Source organism: Pezoporus flaviventris, unplaced genomic scaffold (assembly GCF_033815535.1).
Source record: "Pezoporus flaviventris isolate CSIRO_AGI_PZ_B2104156 unplaced genomic scaffold, CSIRO_AGI_Pfla_v1 ptg000152l, whole genome shotgun sequence".
NCBI classification, from domain to species: domain Eukaryota; kingdom Metazoa; phylum Chordata; class Aves; order Psittaciformes; family Psittacidae; genus Pezoporus; species Pezoporus flaviventris.
The window spans coordinates 102,925-126,406 of NW_026892700.1; the positions used below are offsets into that span (position 1 = coordinate 102,925).

Sequence of the window (23,482 nt, forward strand, 5' to 3'; positions counted from 1 at the left end):
GGAATTGCTGCTTGTTCCCCCCTTTTTTCCTTCCCAGTGGTTTGGAGCGGTTGAAAATCCCCATCTAATCCAGCTCCTTGGGGTGTACCACAAGCTTGTCACATGTAATAAATTGGCTCATTTATTAGCGAGCCAACACAGTCAAAAGCAAACAAAGTGGCTTGCAGATTAATCTGGCCCTGCTTGTGATAAGTGGTTTGATCCAGGCCCTTTGCAGGGGAATAATGGACACGGCGGCTCAGTTCTGACTGATGGACTGTGCTCTTTAGTTCAGTGCCTTCGTTCTTTGGGCCCATTTATTGACAGCTCTTTAATTAACCCTGAATTTGCAATTTTTCCATGGAAAACAGAAGCTCTGAAGCAATAAAACCCACTCCTGGGAATCACCTATTGGGTGCCCTGCATTGGGGCTGGGAAGGAAGGAACCCGCATCCGCAGGGGTTGCAATGGAGAGCCCAGCTCTGGATCCGTTATCCTGGTGGAACCCATCGGCCCGCCTGGCTAACTGGGAACATCCTGGGGTGTGTTTGAGTGTGTTTGGGTGCTCACAGCAGCCTTTCCCCCTGGCTGCATTAAGGGTAAGGCACTTCAGGGTATCTCAGCAGTGGCAGCCCGAGCCCCCATTGGCAGGGCAGGGATCCTGCTGGGTAAGGATGCGCTGGCACACGGAGCGCTGGGCCGGACCCTGCGAGCTGGGTGTGATGGAAGGAGAGAGTTTAAGCTCTCCAAGGAGAGTTTAAGCTTATTTAGGGCAAACTCCACCGGCGGAGCCGTGGGTGAAGGTGATGCTGCTCTCCAGAGCTGCCTTAAAACGGACAAAGCACTCGGTATGTGAGGTGCCCTTCTCAGTGCTCCCCCTGCCAAGGACGGGGTGCCCCGTGGGGAGCTTAGAGAGCTATTTCTGCACTGCTGATGGGAGGGCAAGGCATAGAGAGCCACTGTGTCCCTGCTAAATGGGGCTTCAGGACTGAGCAGAAGCGTGCTGGGGGCTCCAGTGGGAGCTGTGTGCTCAAGCCTTGGGTTTGGGGTTCAGGGGGATGGAGAGAGCCTATGGAGGGGAGCCGGGCTTTGCAGGGCAGTCTGGTCCACGTCTTGTGCCGGTGATGCTGAGCCGGGGGCTCTCCATCAGCGCATCACCCTCAGCCTGAGAGCAGCGTTGGTGGAGCTCGTTCAGGATGTGCATGGGTTTGTGGTGTATTCTGTTGTTTGTCTCAATGCCGTGCTGCTTTTCAGAGCAGCTTAACACGAAAAGCCTTGCTCCCTTTGTGGTTTTTCCTAGCTAATAATGGAGATTAAGTCTGCCCACAGCCCTGGTGCTCAGCGGCCCCCCGCAAGCTGAGCTTAGCAATGAGTGTGTTGGCACCTGAGGCAGTGCCTATGGTGAGAGCTGGGGCTTAGGGCCCCCCAGGAGTGATGGGGGCTCAGAGCCAAGAGGCTGGGCTAAGGAGTCTGCTGAGCTCTGGGGTCACCTTCCTCCTGGGACCCCATCCCAGCTCCTTCCCAAGGGTGGGAATGCGTTCCCCAGAGGGGGGGTCCGGGGATGCTCTGGCTCTCCATCCCCTTTGCGCAATGCTGGGAAGCTGATGGAAAGGGAAAGTTCACTCCGGAGAGCAGCTTCCTGCCTGCTTTGAAAGGGAAATCCAATGCCTCTTAATGAGCTTCCTCCAGGGAGAGCTCGGGATGCAGGGACTTGAGCTTTTTCTGGTGGCCTTATCTGGAAGGAGCCTTGCTTGGTGGGTGCTGCTTGTGCGCTGGGGTGCAGGGATCCAAAGCAAGGAGGGTTGAACAGGGGGCTAGGGAGAGGAATCAGGGGATGCTCACACACCCCCTCCCTCACGGCTGCTGGGGTCTCCCTTTGGTGACCGTCCTGCCCCTTTGCTGCCTTCCAGGTCCTCAGAGCAAGGTGTCTCGGTGCCAGCCCAATGAGCACAACTGCCTGGGCACGGAGCTCTGCATCCACATGAGCAAGCTGTGCAACGGGCTCCACGACTGCTTCGACGGCTCCGATGAGGGGCCGCACTGTCGGGGTAGGTGTCTGCGGATGGGGATGATGGGCAGAGAGGGGCTGCCCCATGGAACACTGCCCTCACCTCTCCTTTCCCCATGGAACACTGCCCTCGCCTCTCCTTTCCCCATGGAACACTGCCCTCGTCCCTCCTTTCCCCATGGAATACTGCCCTCGTCCCTCCTTTCCCCATGGAATACTGCCCTCACCTCTCCTTTCCCCATGGAACACTGCCCTCGCCTCTCCTTTCCCCATGGAATACTGCCCTCACCCCTCCTTTCCCCATGGAACACTGCCCTCGTCCCTCCTTTCCCCATGGAATACTGCCCTCGTCCCTCCTTTCCCCATGGAATACTGCCCTCGTCCCTCCTTTCCCCATGGAACACTGCCCTTGCTCCTCCTTTCCCTATGGTCATGAGATCCCCAGTGGTACCCAGTTTGGAGCTGTATGGGGTGAGCCCCACACGGGCTGTGTTGAACGGCTTCACGCTGGTGCCACCGTGCTCTGTGCTCCCCTTGATCCCTCACTGCAGGGCTCAGGGCTGGCTGGTAGCAGATCCCAGATTAGCCAGAGCCATGTGCAAGTGGAATGCCCATCATTCCTGAGCCTGCAGGCCATTAAATAGCTCCATTGTCTCCTGGCTTTAGAAGCTCGCAGGGCTGGGGTTCTGCTTCAGATACCAGAGACCCCTCTGGTGCTGTTTCCTGGTTTCCAGGAGCTTTGTCCCCGCTCCTGGCCTGTCCCCACTTGCTAATCCTGCTGGAAAACCCTCCCTGAATCCCTGCTCCGCTCAGGAGCACGTGTCCCGAGCTGACCCCTGGAGCTGGGGCTCTGGGCAAGCCGCTTTCCCCCCTTCCCCTGCCTGGGGCTGGGGGCTCCTGCCCTGCCTGGCCTGAACCAGGTAAGGGACACCCTGCCCTAAGGGCTCCCTCCATCCCAGCTTGGGATGGAGCCTGGGGCGGCTGCAGCAGCTGTGCCCATGCTCGCAATTAACCTTTCACTCATCATTCTCATTACTTACATGGGGTGGGACCCACCACGGGACCGTTGCTGCCCACACGTTTGGGCACGCTGGGGACATCAGCGCTCACTGGTGCTTCTGTGGGATGCTGTGGTCCCCCCCCCTTACCCATTGGGGTAGAGCCGGTGCCACCCCAGGGAGGCATTTCCTTCCTCCTGCCTCCACCCCATGCCTGAGGGGATGAGCTGTCACCCCGCATCGTGCTCGGGCTGCTGGAGCATCCTGCCCTGCATCCCGCTCCCTTCCCTGCGGGGATGCAGATGTCAGGGTGCCCCCTTGCACAGGGGTGCAAATGGCATCGGAGCCTCAAACCTGCCCGTGGACCCCTTCGCTGCAGACCTGCTACTTCTGGAGGGGGGGTGTTGGGATGCTTGAGCTGAGAGATAAGGGTCTGAAATGAAGAGCTGGGCCTGCCAGAGCTGATAAACCTCATAAACAGCCCAGCTGGCCCCTGCCTGCCTGCTTAAGTGGTTCCACATGTGAGGGGCAGGGCTTTCCCAGCACCTCCCAGCCATCCCTGGCTGTGAAGGGGCAGCAGCTTTGGTTTGAGAGGCTGGTGGCTGTTTCCCTTCTGCTGGCGGGTTTGTGGAAGAGAAAGGATCAATCATGGGAGGGTTTGGGTTGGAAAGGACCTCAGGGTCGTGTGGGTCCAACCTAGAGGACCACACTAGACCATGATGCCCAAGGCTCTGCCCAACCTGGCCTTGAACACTGCCAGGGATGGAGCATTTACCACTTCTTTGGGCTACCTGTGGCACCCTCACAGGGAAGAACTTCTTTATGTCTTCCCCTGTTGCAGTTTAAACCCATCACCTCTCGTCCTATTGCTGCAGTCCCTGCTGAAGAGATGGTTTGGGCTGCTCAGACCCTGCTCTAATGCTGTACCCAGTACATCCCTCTGCTGAGGGGCTCGGTCCTTCCCTCCCCGCTGGGCAAGCAGGGGACAGCAGGGAGGCCGCCTCCATCCCTTCTGTCACCTCGGTGACATCCTCCCTTGCTCCCTTCCCTGTCTCCTCAGAGCAATTGGCCAACTGCACGGCGCTGGCGTGCCAGCACCACTGCGTGCCCACGCTGGGCGGCCCAGCCTGCTACTGCAACAACTCCTTCCAGCTGGCCGAGGACAGGAGGAGCTGCAAAGGTTGGTACAGGGCGGCGCTGCCATCGCCCCACCGCGGTGCCGGGCGGCCAAAGGGACCTGGGGCAGCCGCTGCCGGCAGCGATGGGGCTCTGCTTCCCGGCTGTTTGCGTGGGTGCAGGTCCTGAAAGCCTGCGTGGGGAATATTGAGAGAGAGGAAGGGAAAGGCTTTGCCTCTTTCGGCCCCGTTGCTGGGCTCTGTGTGTGCTCCCGGTGGCCGCACCTCAGAGAGGATGCTGGATAAGAGGGTCAGTGAGGAGCGGTGGGATCAGTGTGATGGCTGGAAGTGAGAGACTGCAGCGGCTCCGTCTCTTCCATTCATGGGAGCAGAGGTGAAAGGGGCCTTTATCAGCTCCTGCAATGCACCTCTGGGGGCAAGGCGCTCTTTCAGGGAGCAGAAGAAAGAGCAGCGGTTTCCAGGGCTTTGGAAGCTGAAGGTTAGAGGCTCCAGGCTGGGAATATCAGTGCAGATGTGGAGGGGAGGGAGACGGATAATTAGGCCTTGAAAAGGCGCAGCTATGGGGCAGGATTGACCTGCTGCTGATGCAGGCGATGTGAGGTGACCTTAGCCAGCTATTCCCTTGTGTTGGTCCCTTCAGCTTGGGCATCATAGCATCCCCTGCAGCTTTCCTTGGAGAAAAGGAGGAGCTTTTGTTCCTTCTTGCAGAGAGATCTTTGCTGGCCCAAATATCCCCCAAAATATCCCCCAAAATAAGGTTTTGCCTTATTTTCCAGACTTTGACGAATGCACTGTCTACGGGACCTGCAGCCAGACATGCACCAACGTGGAGGGCTCCTACACGTGCAGCTGTGTCGAGGGATACCTCCTGCAGCCTGATAACAGGTCCTGCAAAGCCAAGAATGGTGAGAGCCATGGCAGGAGGGGCAGATTGATGTGCACACCACAGCCTCCTGCCCTGGGGGTGCCCCTGCCTTTGCTTCTTCACTTGTGCTGCCCCCTCCTCGGGTTGCTCATCCCGCTCTTGCTCTGCCTGGAGCGGATCCATCGCTGCGGCCGCAGGCTCCGGGTGCTCTGCCATGACCACCCTTGTCCCCTCTTTTCCCTGCCAGAGCCTGTGGACCGCCCACCCGTGCTGCTCATCGCCAACTCCCAGAACATCCTGGCCACCTACTTGAGCGGAGCCCCTGTGCCCAACATCACCCCCACCAGCGCCAAGCAGACCACGGCCATGGACTTCAACTACGTGGAGGACACGGTGTGCTGGGTTCACGTGGGGGACAGCGCCTCCCAGACCATCCTCAAGTGCGCCAAGATCCCCAACCTGAAGGGCTTCGTGGAGGAGCGCTCCATCAACATCTCCCTGAGCCTACACCGTGAGTGCCTGCTCCCTTTAGCACCCCGACCCCATCAGGAGCATCCCCAAGCAAGAGGTGGATTTTGGTGGGAGGCCTCAGCACAACCGTGGCTTTGGGCTTTCCTTCTCCTTCGTCTTTGCCGTTTCAAGCAAGTTTTGTGGGTGCTTTGGGTGAGGGGAAGCAGGGTCCAAGCAGGACCAAAGCCCAAGCAGACCTTGGCTCCTGTCGTGAGTCAACGGCGTGATTGGAGCATGGTGGTTTCCTGCTGCTTGTGTCTCCCTGGCCGTAACGACTGTGGTTACAGCTCTGTCTCCTGCCTGGGCTTGCTGGTCCCGGTTCAGAGCTGGAACGGGAAGGAGATTCCTGGCACTCAGCCCTGTGCCCGCTCTCCCCTATGAGGGGTCCTAAGGGCTTCCCGGTGCCTTCCTTGTGTGCTCCTGCAGGTTGGTGGGGTTTGCACTGCGTCTCCATCAGGTTGTGCAGCCTTTGCCTTCCCTGGCATCATTTCCCCGTTGTCTTTTACCTCCTGAAGCTGGAGGATGCAAGAGGGATCCCCTTATTCCGCAGGGACATGGGGGTTGTTGGGGAGATGAGCACATCATCATCCCCAGCAGCTCACCATCCTCCCCAGCAGCTCACCATCATCCCCAGCAGCTCACCATCCTCCCCAGCAGCTCACCATCATCCCCAGCAGCTCACCATCATCCCCAGCAGCTCACCATCATCCCCAGCAGCTCACCACCACCACCACCACCAGCTAACCTGGCTGTGGTGAGCACAGACCAAGTGATGGCTGCAAATGAGTGAAGGTGGATGACGGAGCCGAGAGCGATGCCGAGGGCTGGAGCACGGGGCATGGGGCATGAGCGGGGATGTGGGGCTCAGGGCTGAGGCTCGGCCGGCTGCTCCGGGCTGTGTGCAGCAGGGCTCATTCCAGCTCCGCTGTGTATTTTTAGGGCTGTGTGTATTTTTAGGGAGAGGCTCGTGCAGGCGATAGCCTGAAATTAGGCAGGACGGGGCTCGGCTCTGATCTCTCTGCTCACACCCTCACCAGGGCTTAAGGAGGTCTCTGCTTTTACGTGCTCCGACTGGCTCCTCTCGTGGAGCAGCTCCCAGTGCCTAAAGGGGCCCCAAGAAAGCTGGAGAGGGGCTTTGGATAAAGGGATGCAGGGACAGGCCAAGGGGAATGGCTTTGACCTGCCAGAGGGGAGACTGAGATGAGCTGCTCCAGTGGAAGGGGTCCCTGCCCGTGGCAGGGGTTGGAACTGGATGAGCTTTAAGGTCCCTTCCAACCCAACCCATTCCATCATTCCCAACCCAATCCATGATTCCCAACCCAATCCATCATTCCCACCCCAATCCATCATTCCCAACCCATTCCGTCATTCCCAGCACCAAACCATTCCACGATTCCATGATCGTGGTGGCAGGAACGCTGTACCCAAGGCAACCCGGGCTCGTTGTTTCCCCAGCACAGACTCGGGCCACAGGACCCATAGGGGAGGCAGCGCCGAGCAGCACAAGGGCTGGGAAGCGGGTTGGGGTTTTGTGTGTTGTTTTGCTTTGGGATTCTTTGGAAGGCCGGCTCCAAACAAGCGAGGACATTGTCCGGGCCCACACGTGGAAGCTGGAATCTGGTTGAGCAAAGCCAAGGGATCAGCCCGTCCCGTGGGGTCAGGGATTAGCTGGGGGAGCAGGCACAAGGGAGGGAGCAGCTCCACAACTTCACCTATACAAGTGCTTGGATGTGCTTCCGATGGTCCCGAGCCATTCCCAGCCCCAGGAAACGGGATCTGGAAGGGTCGGGGTAGGGATGTGTGGGGTGCACGGTGAACCAGGGCGATGCCTGGAGCGCTTCTTTCTGTCCTTGAATGGATGTGCCAGGATCCTCCCCGCTCCGAAACAGCGCTGGGTTTTCACAGGGAGCAGAGAAAGGGGGAGCGGAAAGGGAGGAAGGATGAGACAAGGTCCCCTTGTTGGCATCCAGCGCTGGCAGGAAGGACGAGCCCTCCCCTGCACCGCTCCTGCAGCACTGCACGCGTGCTCCTGCCCCATCCTCCTCATGGGGCTGAGCCTGGATCCTTCTAAGCCTGATGGGGAACGGCTGAGGGACAAGAGGAAACGGCCTCAAGCTGCACCAGGGCAGGTTTAGATGGAGCTGAGGAGCAATTCCTTCCCCAGAGGGTGCTCAGGCGTTGGAACAGGCTGCCCAGGGCAGGGCTGCAGTCACCGTCCCTGCAAGTGTTCCCAACCCATGCAGACGAGGCAGTGGTGGCCTTGGGATGGTTGGACTGGATGAGCTTAAAGGTCTTTTTCCAGCCTGGTTGATTCCATGTTTCAGCTGGGTGGGAAGATGCCACCTCCGAGGTGGGGATGGGGACAGGCTGGAGCAGCAGCACCGAGCTCTGAGTGTGTCATCCCCATCACTTCCATGCCAGAGAGGAGCCCAGAGCTCTCTCCACCGGCTGATGATGGAGGGGAATAATTCAATTCCAGCACGAGGTGCTTTTTGTGAGAGAAAAGGATGGGGGAGTTCAGCAGCCTCTCTGGAAAAAGACCTGGAGGGAGGGAAGCAGCCAGCTCAGATCAGCTGAGGAAATCACTGCCTGTGAAGAATGCCCATGGGCAGCGTGAGCTGGGAGCCAGGGGCCGGGCACCATGAAGCAGTGCTTAGTGCTCAACACTGTGGGTAGAGGAAAGGGTTTAGCAGTGCAGGGAGCAGGGGGAAAGCAAAGCCTTGGAGCGCAGTGGGCCTTGCCAAGGCCTGTTAATAGCGTTCATTTAACACATCTCCCACAGCACAAGTGACACTAATCCCTGCGCGGGGACAGGCAGGCAGGGAAGCAGGGGCTGCTGTCAGAGCTGGGCTGACATCGCACCAGCCCAGCCCTACCCCTGACAGCTGGGGGCTGCTGATTTCCAGCCCTTCAGCATCACTCTTCCCCCATCTGATGCCAGCCGGAGCCCCATTAGCAGCAGGCACCAGGGGAGCCTGGCTCCTGCTGTTAGCAGATAATGCCATAAAGAAGCACATAAAGAGGGAAGCCACTAATTGGATTCACAGGTTTCTCTCCAGTGTCTTGACAGGGAGAAGCGAGCAAGTGGCGTTATCTCCTTGTCACAACCCCCCAGGGGGAAACTCAGTTCAGGACAGGGTGGTTTGGAAGGGACCTTAAAGCTCATCGCAGCTCATAGGCAGGGGTACCAGCCACTGGAGCAGCTTGCTCCAACCTGGCCGTGAGCACTGCCGGGGATGGAGCATCCAAACCTCCGTTCAACCCATCCCAGCACCCTCACAGGGAGCAGCTTCTGCCTCAGATCCCGTCTCCATCTCCCCTCTGGAGCCCTCCTTAAGAGGACACCGTTCACTGGCAGCAGCTTGACCCTGCGCCAGCCTCCCCTTGGCCTCCGTGGCATTTGAGCATGGTGTTAAAGCACAGGATCCTCTGCTTTCCGGAAGAGCCAGAGGAGTTCTCTGCTTTCTACCGCGGAAAAACCCCGGCGACCCTGCGGCAGAGAAGCAAACCTGACTTTCCCAATGGGTTTCTCAGCGCTCCCCTTCCCCTCTTCTTTCTTTCCCCCCTTTCTGCGTGCTCAGCACCAGCAGCTTCCCGATGCTGAAGGTGCTGCTGCTCCTTTGCCCCATGTCCTGGTTGAACCCAGGCTTCCCGGTGCCGGAGCACCGTATCCCGCAGGACCAGAGCCGGGGCTCGCAGGCAGGAATGCCGTCTGCTCGGCAGGACGCTGCTGGGAAAGGGCTTTGATTTATTCCTTCTTGCTTTAAGGTTTGGTGGTTGCTTTTCCTCCTCTAAAGCAAGCCCCCGGGAAGGGGGTTGGGATGTCAGGACATCTGATCCCGGGTGCATTATAAACCCTAAACGATGGCAATCTGGCCGTTATTAAAATACCTTCCTGGGCAGCATCTATCTAAACAAGCCTGTCTAGGAGGTTGTTTTCCTTGACTCCATCCCAGCCCTGTTACTCCTAATGACCTGTCCCGTTGCCAGGAAGCAGAAGAGCCTGTAGGGTTTGGGACAAATTGATTTCAAGGGGATGTTGCTCTGCAGAGGGATCCAAGTACATTTCTTCCCCCACTTTGCATGGAAAGCTATTCTTCTTCCTCGCTGCCTCCTCCTAGCCAAGAAAGAGGCTCCGATGTGAACTCGCTTGGCAAGAAAGCGGGATGCTTGGTAACTTCATCTGCTGACTCCTTCCTTTTTTGCCTTTTTTAACTGTTCAGGGCCGAAGCGAATGGCCTGAGGAGCTGGGATCCTCTCAGGCACAGGGATAGGGCTGCTTTTAGGTGGACACTGTGTGGACATCTGCCTGCCTCATGCTGGCTTCACCGTGATGCTGAGCCATTGCTGGGGTCAGAGACTGGCCCCATTCTTGCTTTCTTCCCCCCCCCCCCAAGTCTTTCCAATGGCAGTTCCCTGTGTTCCCGTTGAGCCTGTGTCTGTCTCCTCTCACCCAGAAGGAAGCCAAGTGCCCTGTCCCTCCCTCGGCCTCTGCTGAGTATTCTTGCCAGTGGAATGGTCTCATTAAGGCAGAGTAATTAGCGGCCCCTTGGCTGCCCTCCATGCAGCTCCAGCTCTGTCCCTGCTCTTCCCACCTCCGGTGCAGCAGCCGGGCTCGTGCAGGGATACTTGTGGGGCTGAGCCCGGCGCTGGGGATGCGCCAGCGGCCCCTGAGCGTTCCCTTTGGGATGTGCTGCCATGACAAGGCGGAGGTCCGTGGGGAAGGGTGATGCTCTGGTACCTTCCATTCCGTGTCAGCCGATGGGGCTGGTTTTACCTCCTGGGGAGGTTTGGCTGGGCCAGAGGCCACAGGGATCCTTCCGAGCATCGAGTCAGACATCCTGGCCATGGGCCACCGGGTTCCTCCTCAGCTGAACAAGACGGGGTTTAAACGGGCTTGGTTTGTAGCCTGCTTGTCTAAGGCAACAAGGCTGACGTGATGGCGGCGGCTGCCCTGGCCCCTGGCCCTCCTTTCCCTATGGAAGCCGGTGGCTCCTTGCACAAGAAGGTGTCTGTTGCCGCTCCCTCGAGGGATGCGGGGTGCCCGTCCATCGCTGCGGGGCTGGAGTTTGTCTTCGGGCCTGTCCCGTTAACATACTTCTAATTAAGGCAAATTGTCCCCAGGAGCAGTGTTTATCCATGGAGCACGTTGCCGTCACAGAGACGGTCTTGTTCTCCGGAGGGGGGAGAAGGGCTGTCTGCGGAGGGAAGAGGCAGAAATTCCTCTGGATTATGGTATTATGTAAATGCAGCGCCCGGATCATTCCGTGTAAAAAGGAAAGTAGGAAACCAACGTATTTGCAGAGCCCTGGGGACCGCATTCCTGACGAGCCTCCGCTCCTCTTCTGGAGGCGGTTTGGAAGCGGAACATGCGGCAGCTTTTCCAGGCTGCTTTTCCGCAGGAGCCGCTCGCGTGGTGCTGGGGGCCACGTCGGACCCCCCCCTTGCCCCTTGGGCTCGGGCTCACGTGGCTTTGGCAGGAGCAGGAGGATGCCAATGTGGTACCCAGTGGTGCATCTTCTGCTTGGGACTGGGTGGTTGTCCCTGTGCAGGTCAGTGCAGCCCAGTGGTTCAGGCGCTTTTTCACTGCTGGGTCTTACCCACTATAGGTGAAAAACCCCTGGGGGTTGTTCGTAGTGGATGCATTTGGACATAAATGTTCTTTACTTAAAAGCAACGTGAAGCGGCGTCAGCAGAGCTCAGTGTTTCATAGAGTCATGGAATGGTCTGTGTTGGAAGGGACCTTAAAGCTCCTCCAGCTCCAACCCCTGCCCCAGGCAGGGACCCCTTCCACTGGAGCAGCTTGCTCCAAGCCCCATCCAACCTGGCCTTGAGCACTGCCAGGGATGGGGCAGCCACAGCTTCTATCATGTGCTTGGGCCAGGGGGAAAACGCACCTCAGCAGGATGGGGACCTTCAGCAGCACCAAACGCTTATTTCCAAGCTCTTTGCACCTTCCCCACTACAGGGGGTTTCACTTCCACACTTTGCTGCGCAAGAGCCCTGCTTTGCTGCCGAGCTGCACGCATCCCCGTGGCAGCTGTTTCAGAACTGTGTTGAAATCCCTGGTTTTGAGTCCGGGAGAAGATTGCGCGTTTCCTTCCTCCTCGTGTCAGGCCACAATTGATGTATTTGCAGACTGCACAACAACTGATTCATGCCGGAGCTGAGTTATGTGCTGGCTCAGCAAAGCTCCTTCCCCAAAGAAACCCACAGCCTTGCGGGCTTCACTGCTCCTGGGGTGAAGCCGATGCTCTTTGGCCTCGGGTAAAGGGAGGGAGAACCTCTGTGGAGGTGATGGTCCACTTGGAGCAAGGAGCTCTTTTGAGCAGAGTAAGATGCTCACAGCCCCCCTTCAAGCACAGGGTGAAATTGGGGCTGGGAAAGGGGGAAATGTTGTTGCTGGGGAGAGTTGATGGAGCCAAGAACTCCTTGAATGGAGGAGGCTGGATGCTTCTGTGCCTCTTGGGGCTGTTCCTCTCCCTAAGGGTGTGCTGGTAGCGCTCTGACAGGTCTCAACCCGGTGCAAGAGGAGGCTGGGCTGGAAGGGGCACCCAGGAGCCTTCTCCATCCACCCGGCTCCCGCTCCTTGCGCTGGTGGCCACGAGAAGGAAGATCCAAGCCCTGGGATGATTTCGTGGCAGGGACCTCAGCAAAAAGCTTGGTCAGGGACCAGCGGCTCCGTGGTGAGCGTGGAAGCAGGAAACATCTGCACGGGTGGGATTTGGGCTTCGCCGCCGTCGCCAGCCCGCCCTGGTTGAGCAATGCTCTGCCTGAGGATGACCTCTGCAGGGCTCCTTCCCCCCTCGGTGCTCCCCTTTCTGCCCCCTCCCCACGAGGAGGGTCAAAGCTCGCCTCAACCGGCCTTGTCCTGCCCGGCGCGGCAGAGATTGGCCTTGGAAGTTGCCATTCCCTGGGCTCTGCCCCCCAGAGCCCGCTCACAACCACGGGCCAAGAAATAGGGCTTGGGAAATGAGCCCTGCCGGTGTTGCAACGCCTGCACCGCCCAGCCCCGGTTGAGCAAGGACGAAGACTCCGGGATGGGAGTTGATGGGGAGGAAGCATTCCCCAGCCCCACTCTGCTGCTGAGAGCTGCCCCCATCCCGACCTGGCTTCTTCCTTCATAGGATCCCTCTTGTCCCTGCTGGTGTCCCTTGTCTTGCTGGTTATGGGTGGCTGTGGCACCCACTGGGTGGGGGGGATGCCACGTCTCCCAAAGCCAAGGGGGGTGAGTGAGGGGAGAGCTCGCTGCGGGCTAAACACGAGGGGTTGAAAATAGGTGTTTGCTAAGTTAGCTTCTCTCGAGGGTTCAAGAGGGAATCCAGGTTTAGCTGCAAGAAGGAGCTGAAAAGAATGATGATGATAATAATAATGCTAATACTAATAATGACAACCGTAATGTAACCCCCTGGTTCCTGCAAAGCAGAGGGGAGGATGGCGAGCAGGGAGCGAAGGAGCAAGCTGCAAAACAAAAGCCTTTGAGGAGGGAAATGCTTTCCAGCTGCAAAAATACAGCCTGGGAGAAGAGCAAGTGCTTGCGTCACCCCCAGCGCCCCGGCCCTGCGGCTCGGGACCCTCTGATGGCAAGAGGCAACGGCGCAGAGCGGTGTGAGGGGAGCCACGGGCCCCAGGAAGTGAGATTCTGGAGACTTCGAGCTTGTTTTGGCCGCTTTCCCTCTTGTTTAGAGCCGTGTTGGTGAACTTCTGCCCTCTTGGATGGGGCTCTGCCTCTGGGGGATGCTGCCCGTGAGGTGGCAGCAGCCCCGTGATGCTTTGGGGAGGAGAACCAAGGTGCTACCGATGGGGCAGCGCTGGCGGGGGGGGGGGATCTGCATCCCTGTGCATGGTGGGGGGCGAGGGCCTCTGCTTCGTCCCGCCGGGCGCTCCCGGTCCGGCCCCGCTTGGATCCCTTCCCTGGTCCTGTGACTCTGAGTCAGCGCCGCGGGCGCCGGCCAAGACCTGCGTTCGGGGGAGTTCTTGCACATCCCTGTGCCGGAGCAGCGCTGCGCACGCGGCCGGGGGTGAACCGGGGCTGCATCTCTGCCTGCGTCTCTGCCCCTCCATCGCCAGCCGGGTCCCTGCTTGGGCCAGGAGCCCCAGCTTTGTGCTGGCCCCATCGCCAGCGCTGGCTCATTGGGCGGCATCGAGCAAGCCCCGTGCTGCCTTTCAGCTCTGCTGATGCGATGCGAAGGCCTTGGCTCTGGCTGTTTCCACTTGTTTTTATGGGATGCATCACGCTGGGTGGTGGCTGCGGGCGCCGTGGCCTCACCCTTCCGCAAGGGAGGGCAGTTGGGCACCAGGCAGTCATCACCGCTGGCGTTGCATCCCCATCCCCTGCCACCAAGAGCTTAGGAAGCTGATGTGGATAACTCGGGGTTCAGGTATGTGTTAGGGCACCCCCAAACCCAGGCTGCGCATCAGTTGGGTCTCGTCAAAACCCAGTGGTGCTGCAGCAAAGGAAGGGCTTGATATGACCCCGCAAGCAGGGGAGGGCTTGGCCATTGCAAAACATCCTGGCTTGATTCATGTTTTCCCTCCCGAGCTGCTGCTCTGGTTGATGATAGCAGCGCCTGGCCCCGCTCCTCGGGGGCTGTCTGGGTCCCAATGTGTTTGGGGTGGCCGGGCTATGGGGCTCCCAGCCCTGCTCTGCCTTCCCTATGGCGTGAAGCCGGTGCTGGCGCTGCAGGGTCTCATGGGGCACCTGCACCAGGACAGACCTCCATGGCATCTCCCTTCTGTGCTGCTCAGCCTCCTCCAGTGCCCCCCTTGAGTGCCCCTTGCTCCAGATGGCATTCCCATGGGATGCTTTCATTCCCCCGAGGGAGGAGAGGGCAAGTCCCTTGTGCATCCCCATCACAGCTCCTTCGTGGCCCACACGACCTTGCTCCTTCACTGTGTTTGTGGGTCCTGGTGGGCTTGGAGGCCACGCATGGGGCTGCTGTCTCCCTCCCTACCTAACCTCTGCTCTCCTCCCATGGCCTAGACGTGGAGCAGATGGCCATTGACTGGCTCACGGGCAACTTCTACTTCGTGGATGACATCGACGACAGGATCTTTGTCTGCAACAAGAACGGGGTCACCTGCGTCACGCTGCTGGACCTGGAGCTCTACAACCCCAAGGGAATAGCACTGGACCCAGCGATGGGGTAAGGGATGTGCTTGAGGCTGGGAGGGCTCAGTGTTGCTGCCTGGACGGGCACCATCAGCGTGGGGAGGTGGAGCAGGTCAGGGGGGTCCAGCTGCTGCATCCATGGGTAGCAGGGATGCTGATGGAGAAGCGGCTCCCAGCTTATGAGGGAATGGACCAGGTCAGGCTGCTGCATCCATGGGTAGCAGGGATGCTGATGGAGAAGCATCTCTCAGCTTAAGAGGGGATGGACCAGGTCAGGCTGCTGCATCCATGGGTAGCAGGGATGCTGATGGAGAAGCATCTCTCAGCTTAAGAGGGGATGGACCAGGTCAGGCTGCTGCATCCATGGGTAGCAGGGATGCTGATGGAGAAGCATCTCCCAGCTTATGAGGGAAAGGACCAGGTCAAGCTGCTGCTTCCATCCTGTGGCTGCATGGTCACGCTTTGCTTTGAGGAACCGAAACAGTCGGATCCTTGCACGGGTTGAGCTGCTCCCCTTGTGCTGTGGTCAGATGACAGCTCCCCTTTGCGGAATCCCACGTGGGGAAGCTGGGATGCTGAGTCACGGGAGCAGCGATGGGGACATCTCCCCCTCTCCTGCTGCTTTCCAGACGGGTGCTTTTATCCTTGCCTGGGTGAAGAGAGATGATGTTATCGAGCAGGGAACCCAAAGTGGGTTTTATAAATGCATATCATATAGCAGCCTGGAGGGAGACCCTGGCCTTGTGTAAGGAAGGTGCCCGTGTCCCCAGGCCATGGACGTGGGGCATCCTCCCTCTCTGAACGCGACAGCCAGGCTCTGAGCTCCTGTATTTGCCCTTCTCACACAGCAAAGTGTTCTTCACCGACTACGGGCAGATCCCCAAGGTGGAGCGCTGCGACATGGACGGGCAGAACCGCACCAAGCTGGTGGACAGCAAGATCGTCTTCCCGCACGGCATCACCTTGGACCTGGTGAACCGGCTGGTGTACTGGGCTGATGCTTACCTCGACTATATTGAGGTGGTGGACTACGAGGGCAAGAACAGACATACCATCATCCAGGGCATCCTGGTGAGTGGGGCCAGGGGGAGGTTGGGGTCTGGCAATGGAGGGTGCGTGGGGGCATGCCCAGCAGATATTTAGGTTAGATATAAGGAAGAAGTTCTTTATTGTGAGGGTGGTGAGGTGCTGGAATGGGTTGAACAGGGAAGTGGTGAATGCTCCATCCCTGGCAGCGCTCAGGGCCAGGGTGGATGGCTTTGGGGGACATGGTCTAGGGTGAGGTTCCAACCCCATGCAGGGGGGTTGGAACTGGATGACCTTAAGGTCCTTTTTAACCCAAACCATTCCATGATTCTATGCCTGAGCTCGGCCTGAGGAGGCAGGGGCGTGGGCCATAGGGCAGGATGAGGGGCTTTGCGCCTGCCTCCTCCATCGTTCCCTGTGGATGCCTCCCAGATCGAGCACCTCTATGGGCTGACCGTCTTCGAGAACTACCTCTATGCCACCAACTCCGACAACGCCAACGCCCAGCAGAAAACCAGCGTCATCCGCGTCAACCGCTTCAACAGCACCGAGTACCAGGTGGTGACGCGGGTGGACAAGGGGGGAGCGCTGCACATCTACCACCAACGGCGCCAGCCCACAGGTAGGACCCCAGCCTGGCTGACAGCAGCTTCTTGGGTGCCAAGGGCTGGCTGGGTGGGGATGGGGACGGGCTGCGCCTCCTGCATCCTTCACCTTGGGCACGTCCTTGCCCCTCTCTGGTGGTGTTCAGCTTTGGTGATGCCTTGGTGATGCTCAGCCCCTGGCTGGGAGCTCAAGGGGGGAAAGAGCCCCCCCAATCCATTGACCGTTTCCACATCCCAGCGGTTGCAGAGCGGGGTCCCCTGCCCATGGGTGCTCGCCGGGGCTGGGCAGGACACCTCTGTGATGCTCTGTGTTGCAGTGAGGAGCCATGCCTGCGAGCCCGACCAGTTTGGCAAGCCGGGAGGCTGCTCCGACATCTGCCTCCTTGGGAACAGCCACAAGAGCCGGACGTGCCGGTGCCGCTCCGGGTTCAGCCTGGGCAGCGATGGGAAGTCCTGCAAAAGTGAGTCCTGGAGGGCAGGCAGAGCTGCGCAGTTCCTTCCCTCCGAACATCCCTTTCCTTCCTGGCCTAAGCTGTGGGGCTGCCTGCTGGGCTCTGTGGTCCCTGCAGGCCCACGCCGGGCCGGTGGTGATGGCTTTCCCCATCGCCCTGCAGAGCCCGAGCACGAGCTCTTCCTGGTGTATGGGAAGGGGCGTCCGGGCATCATCCGCGGGATGGACATGGGGGCCAAGGTGCCCGACGAGCACATGATCCCCATCGAGAACCTCATGAACCCCCGTGCGCTGGACTTCCATGCTGAGACGGGCTTCATCTACTTCGCTGACACCACCAGCTACCTCATCGGGCGGCAGAAGATCGACGGCACGGAGCGAGAGACCATCCTGAAGGATGGTGCGTGGCTCAGGGTCCCTCTCCCCATCAGGTCGGATGGGAGGGATCCACACAGTCCTTGGGGGTCAGTGCGGTCCTGCTCCATCCCCGTGCTGCCGCAGCTGAGTACATTTGTGTTGCCTTGGGGCAAACCAGCCAAAGATGCTCCCAAACTGGGCTTTATCCAGCCCAATTCCCTGTGGCTGGGGAGCTGCCTGCACTGGAGCTGGGGGGGGGGGGGGGTCTGTCAGCCCTGCTGCTTTGGGTTGAGATCCGGTGGTGCCGAATACGAGTTAATCATAGGGGGCTGTTGGTTCCGCTTCTCCCCCGGTGATGGGCGCCTGTTCCTGCTGCTCCCCAAAGGCATCCACAACGTGGAAGGGATCGCTGTGGACTGGATGGGGAACAACCTGTACTGGACGGATGATGGCCCCAAGAAGACCATCAGTGTGGCTCGGCTGGAGAAGGCTGCCCAGACCCGGAAGACACTGATTGAGGGGAAGATGACCCATCCCCGTGCCATCGTGGTGGACCCCCTGAACGGGTGCGGGTGCCTGGGAGGGCCGTTGGGCTGTTGCATTGGGCTGGGACCCGTCTATGGGCACAGGACCCCTCCACTCTGACCAGCGTTGGGGTGGGCTTTGGGTCTGCGTCTCTAACAGCTTCGTGTCTCTGGTAGGTGGATGTACTGGACGGACTGGGAGGAGGATCCTAAGGACAGCAAGAGGGGCAAGATCGAGAGAGCCTGGATGGATGGTTCCAACCGCAACGTCTTCATCACCTCCAAGACCGTCCTGTGGCCCAATGGGCTGAGCCTGGACATCCCAGCCAAGATCCTTTACTGGGTGGATGCTTTCTACGACCGCATCGAGATGGTCTATCTCAACGGCACCGAGCGGAAGGCAAGTGGAGGCTCTCAGGGTGATGATGACCCCAATGCATCCACTGCATCCGTGCTCCCCTGCTGCTTGCATCCTCCTATCCCCTTCCAATGTCCCTTGCCCTGTCCCCCAACGCGGGGTCCCAGCTAACGACGAGCCCCTCCATCTCCTGCGCCTACAGATCGTGTACGAGGGACCGGAGCTGAATCACGCCTTCGGGCTGTGCCACTACAGCAACTTCCTCTTCTGGACCGAGTACCGCAGCGGCAGCATCTACCGCCTGGACCAGGCCTCCAAGGTGGTGAGCCTGCTGCGGAACGAGCGCCCGCCCATCTTCGAGATCCGGATGTACGACGCGCAGCAGCAGCAAGGTGCTGGGGCCACACGGAGCCAGGGAATGCGTTGGGTTGGAAAGGACCTAAAGCTCAGGCAGTTCCAGCCCCTGCAGAGCGGGGACACCTCACACTTCCTCCAAGCCCCATCCAACCCGGCCTTGAGCCCTGCCAGGGATGGGGCATTTATCACTTCTTTGGGCACCTCCTCACCATCTGCCTGGTGCTGTGGGGACGTGCCCCACATGAGGAGATGGGGGTGGAGGCTGGGGGCTGCCCCACCTAAGCAGCCCCCCACCCCTTTTTGCTTCCTTTTGTCCATATCCCCATGGTCCATCACCATGCCTCATCCCCTGCCCCTCCATCCTTTTCTCTCCTTCCTTCCCTTCCCTTCCTGGCTAGTTCAGCCTGAGGGGGCCCGGCTGCCTTGCGTGAGGAGCTGAGTTCTAAGTCGTGCAGCCTGTGGAAGGAGTCCTGGGGTTAGGGCCAGGGTTAGGAGCCCTGCTAGGACTGGAGCTCCCTTCTCAGCCCTGCTTTGCCTCCGCAGTGGGCTCCAACAAGTGCCGCGTCAACAACGGGGGCTGCAGCAGCTTGTGCCTGGCCACGCCGCGGGGCCGGCAGTGTGCCTGTGCCGAGGACCAGGTCCTGGGGCCGGACACTGTGACCTGCCAGGGTAGGATGCGAGCGGGCAGAGGGCCGTGGTGGCATCTCCGTGCAGGATGCTGCCAGCGAAGGGGAGGGTTGGGCTCTGGGCAGGGCCGTGCTTAAAGGAGAGGGGTGAAGCTGTGCGGGTGCCTGCTCCAGCGTGTGCATGGGCACCGGTGCTTCTCGGGGCTGCCAGCGTGGGGACACGGCACTGTCCTCGCTGCTGCTCTGCACTGGGTTAACGTCATCCCTTCCCTTTGCTTTTCCCTTGCCAGCCAACCCGTCCTACGTCCCCCCTCCGCAGTGCCAGCCCGGGGAGTTCGCCTGCAAGAACAACCGCTGCATCCAGGAGCGCTGGAAGTGTGATGGGGACAACGACTGCTTGGACAACAGCGATGAGGCCCCGGAGCTCTGCCGTGTGTAGCTGCCTCCTGCATGGGGGGGGGGGGGGGTCGTGGTTTGTGTGCTCCTGAGGCAGCGGGGTTGGGGTTAAGATGTGGGGCTGGGCAGCCAGGACCTCTAAACGGGAGCAGGCTCAAGCAGTTGAGGGGGGAAACACTGATGAGGGTCCCTGCATCCCTGCCTTTTTCTGCCTCAGTTCTTCTCGCCAGCAGATGTGGAGGGGAATGGGGGGGGATGCAGGGCAGGTCCTGAGCTTGTGTCCCCCCTTTAGACCAGCACACGTGCCCCTCCGACCGCTTCAAATGCAAGAACAACCGCTGCATCCCCAACCGCTGGCTCTGCGATGGGGACAACGACTGCGGGAACAACGAGGACGAGTCCAACTCCACGTGCTCGGGTGAGGAGCCTGCCTCATCCTTAGGGAGCAGCAGGAGAGCCCACGTTGATGTGCTGGTCCACAGCCTTCGTCGAACACAGCGTGTTCTCTGCATGCTGCCCACTTTGCAGCCAGTTTTGCCTCGCGGGGGGGGGTTTGTTCCCACCTTTCCCCTTGCAACGCTCCTGAAGCTCTGCCTCTCTTCCCTGGACCAGCTCGGACCTGCTCCCCCAACCAGTTCTCCTGTGCCAGTGGTCGCTGCATCCCCATCTCCTGGACGTGTGACCTGGACGATGACTGCGGGGACCGCTCCGATGAGTCCGCCTCGTGCGGTGAGCATCCTTTGGGGATGTGAGGGCTGGGATGCAGGGGGTCACACACACCCCCCCACACACACACACACCCCACACACTGATGGTGCTTCTGCCTCCTCCGCAGCCTACCCGACCTGCTTCCCCTTGACTCAGTTCACCTGCAACAACGGGCGCTGCATCAACATCAACTGGCGGTGCGATAACGGTGAGGAACCGCGGCCCCACTGCGGCCGAGGGCACGGCGAGACCAGACGCAGGGGTGCCAGGCCTGGTCCTGCAGGGGCCATTTGAGCAGCAGAGCCCCTGCCCTGGAGGCAGGAGGCATTAACTGAAGCTGGATCCGCATCCCGCATCCACGCTCGTTTTCCTTGGGTGCCGCAGGCGCAGCCTGGCAGGGATCATGGCAGCAGATCCTGGTGTTCTTTGTGAAGCGGCCAAAGCTCTGCCCCAGTGTTTGGGATGAGCCTGTGCTGCTCAGCCAGAGCCTGTGGCCCCAGGGAAGGCAGGAGAGGTCTCCCAGTGAGCTCCCATCTGGCCTCACATCTGCTTCCAAGGCCACGCTGGGAAGGGAGGGTTTGCCCCGAGGCTGCTTTCCCTCCCCACAGGTTTATTCCAGCAGCTCTGCGTCCTTAGGTTTGATTGATGGCTCCAGAGCAGGCGAGAGCCGTTCAGAGCTGCTGGTGCCAGGGGTCAGCAGGGAGCTGCATGGGCAGCCCCAGCTCCGAGCCACCCCAGGGACCCCCCAGTGCTGGCAGCCATAGGAACCAATGCATGGAGCATCCCACCGGGCACCTGCGTCTGCTCTCGCCTCCCCGCGCCGCTCGGGTGCCTGTGCAGCCCCTCTGTGTGTGTCCCTCTTCCATGTCAGTGTTCACGTCCCGGTGTCAGCGCTGGTTTTGGGGCCAGCCCTCTGTGCGTGTGCTGTTGGTGTTTCGTTTGTCATCGTGCCCACTCTCCTGTCTTGGTTGGTTCTGTGTTTCAGAAAAAGATTGTGGGGATGGCTCTGACGAAAAGAACTGTCCAAAGCCTACCGGTTAGTGCATAGATCAACATGCACCAGAACCCCCCCAACCTGGCCCCAAGCAACCCCTAAACCTGCCCCCCCTCCATGGGCTGCTGCTCCAGACGCTGGTGGTGCCCCTGTGCTGGGTGCCAGGGAGCAAAGCTGCGGGAGCTGGGGATGGTGAAGCTACGACAGCATCACCAGTGCCATCATCCCCGTGCCCATCACAAGCTCCCCCGTGCAGGGGAGGGAGAGGCATCGGGAAGCAAAGCTCTTCCCCAAACCCATGCAAGGCATCTGCCATGGAGCAGAGCCCCAGTAAGTCAGGCCAGCCCCTTGCCTTGTGCAGGGCAGAGCCAGGGGCCGCATTGCCATTGTCCAGCACTATCAGACTACAGCTCCCTCTGCCCATCAGAGGGTGCCGGGGGTTCCTCCAGGCAAGAGAAGCCCCCCCAATTGGCCATTCCAGCCCAACTTCCCAATGGATGCGCTCCATAGAGGAGAGCACCATCACCCAGCTCCGCTCCCCCGTGGAGCAGAGCCGTCCCGGTGCTGCTGGTGCCCCCCAGGTACATGGCTGATCTATGCAGTTTCTGTGTCTCATTTTCTATGTGCTTTGCTGGTGCTGTGGTGGGAGGCGGGGGGCCGGGACCTCTCTGATGGGGGTCCAGCACCGAGGGGCTGCCCATCACCCCACGTCCTGTCTGTCGGTGTGGTCCATCCCCATCCCTGCTGTTCCCCCCCTTCCCCTGGCTGCCTCCTGGGGCAGGGGAGGGGGGGTCTCAGCCTTCCTCCCTCCTGCTGTGCCTCCACCAACCCTCCCTCCCGGGCACCGTCTGAGCCCGTTCCTGCTCCCTTTCCCCTCTCCAGACAATGACTGCGGGGATAACAGCGACGAGGCCGGCTGCAGCCACTCCTGCTCCAGCAACCAGTTCAAGTGCAACAGCGGGCGCTGCATCCCCGTGCACTGGACCTGCGACGGGGACAACGATTGCGGGGACTACAGCGACGAGACTCACGCCAACTGCACCAACCAGGGTGAGCCCCACGGGGAGGGACCAGGGCCAGCATCAGCTCTGCCATCATCCTGCCTCAGCGCTTCCAGGGAGGGAGTTGTGCAGCATCCTCTGCCCACCCACATACCCCACTCCTGCATCTCTGGGTGCCCCCAACCCTTTCAATGCCTGACCCCCCCCCCCCCCCCTCCAGTTTCCAGTTCCTGGGGGGCAAAAGCAGTGAGCGGGTGTATGTGTCCCCCCCATAGCCACGCGCCCGCCCGGGGGCTGCCACACTGATGAGTTCCAGTGCCGGCTGGACGGGCTCTGCATCCCCATGCGCTGGCGTTGCGACGGCGACACGGACTGCATGGACTCCAGTGATGAGAAGAACTGCGAGGGGGTCACCCACGCCTGCGACCCCAATGTCAAGTTTGGCTGCAAGGACTCAGGTGAGGGCACACGGGGGGGGAATCACTGCCCATTTAAGCTGGGTTCGGTGGGGACAGGGGCAGTAGTGGAAGGGCACCAGCTCAGGGTGCTTTGTCTTCATTGGGGACAGCAGTGATGGGACAAGGGGTGATGGGGTTAAACTGAAACAGGGGAAGTTCAGGTTGGAGATAAGGGAGAAGCTCTTCACTGTGAGGGTGGCGATGCACTGGTGCACAGTTTGCCCAGAGAAGTGGTAAATGCCCCATCCCTGGCAGTGTTCAAGGCCAGGTTGGATGGGGCTTGGAGCACCCCGCTCTAGTGTGAGGTGTCCCTGCCCATGGCAGGGGGTTGGAACTGGGTGAGCTTTAAGCTCCTTTCTAACCCAAACCATTCTGTGATGCTAAACAACATCACCCCTGCCTCTGTGCCCCCTGGCAGCCCGCTGCATCAGCAAGGCCTGGGTCTGCGACGGCGACAGCGACTGCGAGGACAACTCGGACGAGGAGAACTGCGAGTCGCTGGTGTGCAAACCCCCCTCGCACACCTGCGCCAACAGCACCTCCATCTGCCTGCCCCCCGAGAAGCTCTGCGACGGCTCCGACGACTGCGGGGACGGCTCCGATGAGGGCGAGCTCTGCGGTGAGTGGGTGCAGAGCCGGACGCTGCGGCCCCGGGGCTCCCCGGCAGGGACCTGACCAGCGCATCCTCTCCCCATAGACCAGTGCTCCCTCAACAACGGCGGCTGCAGCCACAACTGCACCGTGGCCCCGGGCGAGGGCATCGTCTGCTCCTGTCCCCTGGGGATGGAGCTGGGCTCGGACAACAAGACCTGTCAGATCCAGAGCTACTGCGCCAAGCACCTCAAGTGCAGCCAGAAGTGCGAGCAGGACAAGTACAACGTCAAGTGCTCCTGCTACGAGGGCTGGATGCTGGAGCCTGATGGAGAGAGCTGCCGCAGCCTGGGTGCGTGCAGGGGGGGATGCAAGGGACGGGGGTGTCCTCCCCTTACTCTTGGAGGCAGCAGCATCAGGTC

At 60.1% G+C, this 23,482-nt stretch overlaps 1 protein-coding gene across 1 annotated transcript in view; it reads left to right on the forward strand.

Annotated features, from left to right (window-relative positions):
• LRP1 (LDL receptor related protein 1) overlaps nucleotides 1-23,482 on the forward strand; it is a 64,855-nt gene that overhangs the window by 14,457 nt on the left and 26,916 nt on the right. The window contains exons 3-23 of the mRNA XM_061479539.1: nucleotides 1,890-2,027; nucleotides 4,046-4,165; nucleotides 4,898-5,026; nucleotides 5,234-5,497; nucleotides 14,480-14,642; nucleotides 15,457-15,679; nucleotides 16,067-16,256; nucleotides 16,557-16,700; nucleotides 16,854-17,090; nucleotides 17,433-17,613; nucleotides 17,749-17,971; nucleotides 18,132-18,321; nucleotides 18,830-18,955; nucleotides 19,203-19,343; nucleotides 19,601-19,726; nucleotides 19,921-20,037; nucleotides 20,144-20,224; nucleotides 21,893-22,060; nucleotides 22,287-22,469; nucleotides 22,888-23,088; nucleotides 23,167-23,412. Of these exons, the coding sequence (XP_061335523.1) occupies nucleotides 1,890-2,027; nucleotides 4,046-4,165; nucleotides 4,898-5,026; nucleotides 5,234-5,497; nucleotides 14,480-14,642; nucleotides 15,457-15,679; nucleotides 16,067-16,256; nucleotides 16,557-16,700; nucleotides 16,854-17,090; nucleotides 17,433-17,613; nucleotides 17,749-17,971; nucleotides 18,132-18,321; nucleotides 18,830-18,955; nucleotides 19,203-19,343; nucleotides 19,601-19,726; nucleotides 19,921-20,037; nucleotides 20,144-20,224; nucleotides 21,893-22,060; nucleotides 22,287-22,469; nucleotides 22,888-23,088; nucleotides 23,167-23,412 (3,591 nt within the window). The remainder of the gene's footprint in view (nucleotides 1-1,889; nucleotides 2,028-4,045; nucleotides 4,166-4,897; nucleotides 5,027-5,233; nucleotides 5,498-14,479; nucleotides 14,643-15,456; nucleotides 15,680-16,066; nucleotides 16,257-16,556; nucleotides 16,701-16,853; nucleotides 17,091-17,432; nucleotides 17,614-17,748; nucleotides 17,972-18,131; nucleotides 18,322-18,829; nucleotides 18,956-19,202; nucleotides 19,344-19,600; nucleotides 19,727-19,920; nucleotides 20,038-20,143; nucleotides 20,225-21,892; nucleotides 22,061-22,286; nucleotides 22,470-22,887; nucleotides 23,089-23,166; nucleotides 23,413-23,482) is intronic.